This window comes from Salvelinus namaycush, chromosome 26 (genome assembly GCF_016432855.1).
Source record: "Salvelinus namaycush isolate Seneca chromosome 26, SaNama_1.0, whole genome shotgun sequence".
Taxonomy (NCBI): Eukaryota; Metazoa; Chordata; class Actinopteri; order Salmoniformes; family Salmonidae; genus Salvelinus; species Salvelinus namaycush.
In genome coordinates, this window is record NC_052332.1 from 37,212,402 (window position 1) to 37,222,269 (window position 9,868).

The 9,868-nt window shown below is 41.7% G+C and overlaps 1 protein-coding gene across 1 annotated transcript in view; it reads right to left on the bottom strand.

Annotated features, from left to right (window-relative positions):
• Window positions 1-540: 540 nt before the first annotated feature.
• Window positions 541-9,868, bottom strand: part of LOC120021787 — a 10,267-nt gene continuing 939 nt past the window's right edge. The window contains exons 2-4 of the mRNA XM_038965638.1: window positions 7,953-8,051; window positions 7,675-7,779; window positions 541-4,888 (exon numbers count right to left, since the gene is read on the bottom strand). Coding sequence (XP_038821566.1) covers window positions 1,113-4,888; window positions 7,675-7,768 — 3,870 coding nt within the window. The 5' untranslated portion in view covers window positions 7,769-7,779; window positions 7,953-8,051 and the 3' untranslated portion in view covers window positions 541-1,112. The remainder of the gene's footprint in view (window positions 4,889-7,674; window positions 7,780-7,952; window positions 8,052-9,868) is intronic.

The following is a 9,868-nucleotide window of genomic DNA, read 5'->3' on the forward strand; positions in this document are numbered from 1 at the left end:
ATTCCTTCTACATGTAAAGTGATCAATCATTTCTAGGATGGTAACATAAATACGTACATTTGAAGCTAGAATCCAACATAATTGCTTTATTTTATGCAATTATTGAGGACGTCGCATGCCCAAAAACAACACTGTCATGCTGAGAATAAAGAGAATGAATAGTGTCTTATGAATTTCATACCTTAAATGTCAAGAATGGTGCCACTTACACGGACCAGTGTTTCTCAACCTCTGGTCCCTGAACCTGTGCTGGTCCCTTGGATGTTGCTGGCTGGTCCCTGAGCTATTTAACTGACTCCAATTTAGTCAGTTCTAAGTGCTAGCTTTAATGTAAGCTGTTCCCCCAAGGAGGAAAAACTAAAGCTTGCCGATCCTTGACACAAAGTGACCATAGTTTGCCGGTCCCTGGAATAAAGAAACAGTGCCCTAGACACACACCTTTGTAATTCCCCCCTACCAAACATGCTATTTCCAATGTCATGACTAACATATTACTTACAATTTGTGCCCAATAGAAAATGAATAGTGAACTTCTTGAATTACAAAGGACTTTTATTTAAAAAAAATAGGATAAACAATCAACATGAAAGTAGGCAAACGTTATACATTGTTTGATAGATAGATACTTTATTACATCCCGAGGGGAAAGTAGGTCTCAAAATTTATATGAATCAATGTCTGCTTTATTTCTACATTCATTTCTCTTATGATAATCATTAACAATCAGTAGGAAGATCAGCTGCTTCATTTAGATTCACTAATGTAGAACATGTGATAGACTAGCTGTCCAGGGGGTGTGTTTGTACATCAAGCTGCCTCACGCTACAGAAACAGGAGGCAGGCTCCTGTTCTGTGGGCCCTTCTGGCTCGCACACGTCCACTCACTTAATGTTGAAAATGTGTCAACTGCGAGTTTACGTGACGCTTGTTTGCATACAATGCATTGCAATCAACCCCAGTAAGCGGACAATTGACTGGGTCTAGAGATATATCTGATTTAATATTACAAATTTAACTGAGTTATGACCCATTCACTTGATTAGTGCAAGCCACCGACCGTGCCACTTGGTCGGAAGCAGGGTGAGATCATGGAATTTGACTTTGAGTTAGGCCTACTTCTTCCCTGGCCAATCTCTGACTACTTTCTGCATTTGGTTGAGTCTTTTTGTGATCTTCTGCAGTCTGTCTTGTTTCTCCTTAACCTTGCGTCGCTCATCGGGGAGTAGTTCCTCTCCTCTTGCCATCTTCTCCAGAAGCTCAGACTCATATTTCATTTTCTTCAACCCTACGATGCGATCTTCGAAGCCTGGCTTGCGTTGGTCCTCTTCGGTGCGAATAAGTATCTCGATGTACTCCACAGTAGAGAGAGAGCTTGGCTTCAGTGCAATCTCATTTAGTCTCTTAAGACAATTGGAGGACAGCTTGATCAAGTACTTCAGCTTGTCCTCGATAACAATGTACTCATCTTCAATCTTCTCCAGCATCTGCTTGTTGTTCATAAACTTGCCCTGTGCCTTCATGAAGTTGTCCTTCAACTCTTTAATGGTCTTTTTCTCTTTCTTAGTTTCATATGTCCATAAGGCTTTTTCCCTGTCGTGGTTAAGGTAAGAGCAGTTTCCTGGACACATGACACAGTTACCATAACCATCCATCACGGCACATTTTTTGGTGTCATCCTCGTTAGGCAGAAAGCAGCTGGTGTGGCATGTGAACTTGCAAACAATGCAGTTTGTAGCAAAACAACTTAATTTGGTCCTTTTAGCAACTAGAACCTCTACCTCTGTCTCAAAGTCTTGGTTCTGTTTCATGTTCTCGTCCTCGTTCTGCAGGCACTGTTCGAACGTTTTGATCTCATTCAGCTTTGACAGACCTGCTGTGATTTGAGGGGTCAATCGTGTCATGGCCTTCTCCAAACGCTCACGTTCTTCCAACACTTTCTTGGTCATTGTTAGATCTTTGCTCTCATTGCTTTCCAAGGCTTTGAAGAAAGCTTTCATCTGTTTAAAAGTTGACCTCCAGACAATCTTCTCTAGTCCTTCCTCATTATCATCCTCTGAACTATCTCCTTCAGAGCTTTTGTCTTCTTCTACTTTCTGAGAGAGCAGAGCTGAATTGTTGAATTTGAAATGGGTTGGGAGTCCCTTATTGTTTTTTTTACAGGGAAGGTCTGCAGCTTGGATGGCCTCCAGCACAGGTATGTCCTTCCCATCAGCAAATGTCACGAGCATCAGGATGTTATCAGCAATGTCCTTTCCAAAAATGGACAGGATGGAGTCAAATATGTATTTCTGATTGGCACTGAGACGAGCGAGGGATGCCTGCACTACAAAGCAGACTGCATCAATGTGATCAATCCCTAAAGGGTTACACAAAAATTCCTTCACTTGCTCTGTGATTAGTTTATCATGTGCCATTCCTCTAGTGTCTCCGAACCCTGGTGTGTCAATAATGGTCAGAGAATAAGGAATCTGAAAGCCTGGCTGGTTGTAGAGCTCGTATGATGTCACAATTGAAGTCTGGCTCTCAGCCTGTGACCTGTTGGTCACCTCATGGATGAGCTTAAAGCGGTAGTGATCTTCCCACTTTACCCCGAGAATGTAGTTGATCATGACATTTACCAGAGTGGTTTTTCCTGCACCTGTGGACCCCAGAAGCAAGATTGCCTTGTTATTCCCTTTCTCAACTTTCCTTCCAAATGTGTACTGTTCAAAACGTTCCTTTACATCCAACCTCTGTTCCAGATTCAGCTTATAGATTGACGGGTTGCCTTTCTGCACCTTCTCTGATTTCTTCAGAAATTCCTCACTTCTTGTTGCTGTCGATTGGCTCCTCTTCGGTTGGGTGTCAGAAGCCCTGATGGTAGTCAGCACTGCTTCCGGACTGGGTAGACTCTTCCCTGCTTCGCCACAGTTAGCAGAGACTCTGACACTGTATGCAGTTTCAGGCTTTAGACCTTCCAGTGTGCACTCTCTGGTGGTGGTTTTGATGGTGTGCCACATCTTATTGTCAACAGCCTTCGCACACTCTCTGTAGTCAACCTCATAGCCTATGACTTCTACATCGTCTCCCACCATGGTAGGAATGTCCCAGTTCACTCTGATACTTTCAGATTCCAGATTTTTTTCTGTGGGTGATCCAGCGGGGCTACATGGGCGGGTCCTTAAGTACTCTGTCCAGTCACTGGAGAGGCTCACACCAGGTCTACACACCGCCCTACAGCTGAAGCGGTAGTCTTTATAGGGGTTCAAACGTCTGATGGTGACCCGGTTAGTGCTAACATCAGCTTTGATCTCTGTCCACTCAGATTCAGCCTGCACAGCCTGGTACAAAACCTGGTACGACTCCACAGACGTGACGCCAAGGTTGGGAGTGTTAATTTCCACGTGGACACAGTCATGCTCCATACTCTTGATGGTGGGGACACCTGGCTTTGATGGCAGTTCAAACTGGGGACTCAACAGTGTCCCTTTCTCATAGACATGGATGGAGGATGCAGTGATGCATTTGCTTGGAATCGATGCAATGCAGAATGCAATATTTTCTCTGTCTTTGTTTGACTCTTTGAAGTCTAGGAACAGTTGTATGTTTTGCCTGGTTAGGGTGGTTACCTCCCCCGAGCGAAACCACTTTTCTGCTGCTAATTTCCCAGCTGCATTGGGGTCATAAGGAATCAGTGAAGAATTACTCTTTGATTCTTCCAGCAAGTAGTTCTCCAAATCTACCAAATACTCGTCTTTGTCTTTCAAAGAGGAGAATGCAAAGCACACTACATGATCTTTGGCTTGATCAAGCACTATTCCATCCAATTCACTGCTTGAGTACACAACTTGTACCTCTTTCATTATGTCAAGGTAAGAGCTGACAACATTCATCTCTCTCTCTCTGTCGTCCAGGTACGTGATCATAAGGTCATTCTGGAATGGAGAGCGCTCCTTACTGTTGAGCATTTTTATCAGTTCTTCTTCCTCCATTCCTCCTCCTCTTATGTTGGGAAGAACCTTGCAAAGACCTTTCTGGAAAACCAGCTTGTACTCTGAGCACAAGTCCCTGAACTTGCTGAGCTTGGCATTGATTTCAGGGAACTTGATAGCCATGCCTTCCATCATCAAGTCCCGGAATTGTACATCCGTCTTGTCCAGCCCGTCTAAGATTCGCTGTGCGCGACACACCAGGCTAACACTGATCTGCCTGACTAGCTGGGCAGCTGCAGAGTCCAGGTTCTTGAGAGGATAGAGCCAGACAGTCATGGGCACAGCATGTTCTCCCTTTTCCCCTAACAGACGTGGCAGGCCAGCATACAGCCTGGTGGCATCTTCAAATGTGACAGGGTTGTTTTCTAGTGCAAAATCACCATGGAAAGTGCAGCTGAATGTATTGGCCTGTTGCTTCTCTTCCTCGCTCATCTTCAGTGATGCCTGCCCTTCTATTGTTATGAGGGGGATCTTCTTTATTGTGGCCTGCAGGTTTCCTTGAATATCCTGGTGGTTTTCTCCTGAGGAAACCTCACGGTCAAAAACAAAGAAGGCTTGTGCACCGTAGAGAATGGCAGTCACCACATGTGTGGCAGAACCCTCTTGGAAGACATTACAGTGTTTCACATTTCCTGCCCCCAGGTGGTCCATGGTCAGCTGCTCGAAGCGAGTGGTGGTACGGTACTGCAGAGAAACCCTAGACTGATGCTTTGAGGTCTTTTTATCATGTAGGAATTCAGCAGAACCCTTCACACTGACTAAGCCACCAAGAAAACTGGCCTCCAGAGATGCAGACACATTCAAAGCTTCTGACTTGTCTTCACTTGAGTCAGAAGCAATGATTTTGAAATCAGTATTAGGTTGTGGAGAGACATTTATGTCTTTCTGTAGCATTTCAGAATCCCAGAGTGTGATACCTGCAGTTTAAAAAGAGAGAATGACAAATAACTTTCATTATGAAAAAAATAACGATCTCCAACGTGTACAGTCGTGGCCAAAAGTTTTGAGAATGACACAAATATTAATTTTCAAGAAGTCTGCTGCCTCAGTTTGTATGATGGCAATTTGCATATACTCCAGAATGTTATGAAGAGTGATCAGATGAATTGCAATTAATTGAAAAGTCCCTCTTTGCCATGCAAATGAACTGAATCCCCCAAAAACATTTCCACTGCATTTCAGCCCTGCCACAAAAGGACCAGCTGACATCATGTCAGTGATTCTCTTGTTAACACAGGTGTGAGTGTTGACAAGGACAAGGCTGGAGATCACTCTGTCATGCTGATTGAGTTAGAATAACAGACTGGAAGCTTCAAAAGGAGGGTGGTGCTTGGAATCATTGTTCTTCTCTGTCAATCATGGGTAACTGCAAGGAAACACGTGCCGTCATCATTGCTTTGCACAAAAAGGGCTTCACAGGCAAGGATATTGCTGCCAGTAAGATTGTACCTAAATCAACCATTTATCGGATCATCAAGAACTTCAAGGAGAACGGTTCCATTGTTGTGAAGAAGGCTTCAGGGCGCCCAAGAAAGTCCAGCAAGCGCCAGGACCGTCTCCTAAAGTTGATTCAGCTGCGGATCGGGGCACCACCGGTACAGAGCTTGCTCAAGAATGGCAGCAGGCAGGTGTGAGTACATCTGCACACACAGTGAGGCGAAGACTTTTGGAGGATGGCCTGGTGTCAAGAAGGGCAGCAAAGAAGCCACTTCTCTCCAGGAAAAACATCAGGGACAGACTGATATTCTGCAAAAGGTACAGGGATTGGACTGCTGAGGACTGGGGTAAAGTCATTTTCTCTGATGAATCCCCTTTCCGATTGTTTGGGGCATCCGGAAAAAAAGTTTGTCCGGAGAAGACAAGGTGAGCTCTACCATCAGTCCTGTGTCATGCAAACAGTAAAGCATCCTGAGACCATTTATATGTGGGGTTGCTTCTCAGCCAAGGGAGTGGGCTCACTCACAATTTTGCCTAAGAACACAGCCATGAATAAAGAATGGTAGCAACACATCCTCCGAGAGCAACTTCTCCCAATCATCCAGGAACAGTTTGGTGACGAACAATGCCTTTTCCAGCATGATGGAGCACCTTGCCATAAGGCAAAAGTGATAACTAAGTGGCTCGGGGAACAAAACATAGATATTTTAGGTCCATGGCCAGGAAACTCCCCAGACCTTAATCCCATTGAGAACATGTGGTCAATCCTCAAGAGGCGGGTGGACAAACAAAAGCCCACAAATTCTGACAAACTCCATGCATTGATTATGCAAGAATGGGCTGCCATCAGTCAGGATGTGGCCCAGAAATTAATTGACAGCATGCCAGGGCGGATTGCAGAGGTCTTGAAAACGAAGGGTTGACACTGCAAATATTGACTCTTTGCATCAACTTCATGTAATTGTGAATAAAAGCCTTTGACACTTATGAAATGCTTGTAATTATACTTCAGTATTCCATAGTAACATCTGACAAAAATATCTAAAGACACTGAAGCAGCAGACTTTGTGAAAATTAATATTTGTGTCATTCTCAAAACTTTTGGACAGGACCGGTACATGCAGAATTGTTTATACATGTAAACATGGTTTCATTCAAAGAACTCATTGAAGTATTAGTCAAAGTATATATTCTAGGTGACATGACAACCGTAGTTAGAAAAGCTACACCTATCTTTGCCATTGATCACTTCTGTAACAGCATGACTATATATGACTACTTCAACATGTTGTGGGTCCTCTAGCTTTTCTAACTCTGAAGACCATAGAGATGTAGAAGACAGCTCATCTTTGCAATGGATGCTTTTGTGACAGTATCTGTAGTGCCATTAAGGGCTATCTATTTGAAAGCAGTCCATTTCTTCTTACTATACTTTTATAAGTGTATTGGCAGTTCGTAAAAAAAACTGAAGTGCTACAGTTTGTATAGTCTGAACAGGTATAAAGCCAAGGTTGGTGATTTACTGCCACCTGCAGTTATGGAATGTTTGTCAGAAGTATAATTCATTGGCTGACCCCTCCTGCTAACCTGAAAGGAATTCTGTTATCCTTCCTTAAAGGAGCGTAATATAAAAATGTTGAATTGTGATTTAAGAAAATGTCCATAAAATGTCTACATTTAAAAATAACATAAAATTATAGTGTTTCACAAAAAAAATTCACAAACAAATTATTTAGGCTCACACATCAGCATAATTTAGAGGTGTGGTCATCTCCTCACAAGCACAACCAACAACGGAAAACTGGAGCAAGCATGTAGAAATCGTGCTGTCTTTACCTGGTTGCTAAAATTCTACATTTCAGTTTGTGACAAAACAAGCCATCTTTAGTGTAGAAAATCATTGTACCATCTAAATCGCTGTGAAATATGTTAAGAACATATTGAACTAAATAAGAACATGTTGTTTTTTCAGCTGTTTAAAGCTGGTGTACAAAACCGGAAGTAAATGCAAAACTTAAGGAAGTGGCGGGGGACGGAAGGGCGAGAGGTGTTTGAATTCAGGCTGTGTTGATGCAATTCACCTAGTTTCCACAAGGGTGCTTTGTTTTATCTGTTGCTTCTGTAACCCATGCAAGTCACACCAACTTGACTACTTCAAAATGGTGAAAGCCCTCAATGACGCTGCCCATGTTAGATCAGGCTTTGGGACAAGTCTATCCAACTCTATGGTGGAAACAAAGACAATGAATTGAATAGTTTACTCTACCTGGAATGAGGACATCCCTGCGACAGTCATACAGCATCCCCAGCTGGAATGGTCGGCCCAGAGCGGCTGTCTCAATGGTCTCAGAGTCAGACATGACTCCGTGTTCTGAAAACACATCAGAGCAGGGGTTTATCCACAGCTATATATACTTCAGAACTATTGTATAGTAGAAACATTTAGGAGAATGCAGGGCTTTACATCTAGGAGAGTCGATATTTAGGTTGAAATAACAAAGGTACGAAAGACAGACATAAGATGCAGACATCTGAATCACTCACATTTCTGTCTCCCCCTCAGTCTTGTGTTGTTCTCCTGGGATGGGAGGCGAGCCCTAGAGCCTTGATGCTCAGCGTTCGATTATCCAGGCTATTATTCCTCTGTAACGGAAAACATCAGAAAAAATAAAGATAATGTAGTATAAATGCTGTTATTTTGTCATAAACATTATCCCAAGTGAGCATGAGCTCTGTGGTCTCAGAGTCCACTATAGCATGGGAACCTGTGTTAAGTTAATTTCAAGAACTGCACACTGTTTTTCTGCTGGTGTAATTATAATTGAATAAGGGAGAAGTCACAGATCGTCATATATGTATAACAGAATCTTTGGAACGGCCATCAGACCTACATTATCTTTATAAGACCCCATAAAGTACACCTGAATAATTGATTTAATCATAATCTATACTGTAGCCAAAGCCAAAGGGGGAAAAAACATGTTTTAAAGGTATCAATATAATGAAATGTAAAATTATTTGCACTTTAATTAGATCAATAATGTAAATAAAAAATCTTTACACAAAAAATGACAGAAAAAATATGAAGAATTCAAGATAATAACAGATGCAGAAATATGAACGATAGTTTATTCAGATGTAACAAAAATATTTGACTGTGTATGGTGAGACCAGGTTCCTCTTATTGGACAATTTGAACCAAATAAAAAACAAAGTCAATCAAATGTGATTGTTATACGCTTTTTAAAAAAAGTTACGACCAATCTTACCAAAGTTTGTCTTAAATTGTATCTGTAAAAAATTATGTCTGCATTAATTCCCACAAGATGTAGGTCATTATGCCAAAAGATCTAGACTGTATTAGATGACTTGAAGCTACATCTGACTACATTTACACATTTGCTTGGATAATCATACCACAGGCCTTACTGCTATTGCCAGACAAGAGAATAACATTACATGAAAGGTAAGGCCAATACAAAAGCACTCATAAACTTGCTTTTATTGCTCAAGATATCCAATCATTTGAGTTAATAGTCTCTTTTGTTTGCCACATATGCATTTCATCCTGCTTTCTTTGGGATTCAATAGATTTCTTCTTCTCTTGCCTTGGTCCTGCTTCTGTTGTTCTGCCATCTTACTTTCTCCATCTGGACTCATTCCAATTCGTCCTGAATCCTGCCATCTTACTTTCTCTACATGGACTCATTCCAATTCGTCCTGAATGAGCTTTCTTTCTGGCTCTGATTTGTTCTCCTGGAATTGTTCTATCGCCATTTAATTATTCTCTGTTCAGCCATTTAATTATTCTCTGTTAAAGGAATAGATAGCTTTTCCATTAAAATATGTTAGAATATAGAAAGACTACTCCTTATAGTTACAGTAATTTAACGTGACTTTTAGCTGCTGCCATGTTCAGAGTAATGTTTTCATCAATTAACAATATTCTCTAGTAGTCTACTCATCAATGTATTTTCTACAGTTTAATCATCTACTTTTCTGCCTCAGTTTCATCTCTTTATTTTGATGCTTTCAGTTCTGCATGTATCCTGGTCCTTTCATCTTCTTCTTGCTTTCTTTGGGATTGAAGTTGTATTTTTCTCTGCCTCTCCAGCTCCTCTCGTTGTTCTTTCACCATCCGTTGTTCGGTTTCCATTCGTGCTTTCTCCTCCTTGAGCCGAAGGCATTCCTGCTCAAATCTTCTCTTTTCTGCTTCTGCCACGTCTGCCCGTTGTCGCGATTCATGGTCCACTTCAACTGTATGGCTGCCACCCATTTTCTAAGTCTTTTCTTGCAGGTTTTGTAGGTTAGACTTAACTGCACAGATTATTTGAGACAACATGTCAAAGCAACAAAAAAACAGACAAGGAATGTTTTACTTAAAAAGGAGAGCATGACACTCTATTCAATACTTTTCTGAGCATCAATTGCCTTCATTTTCAATTTCTCATATTTAGATT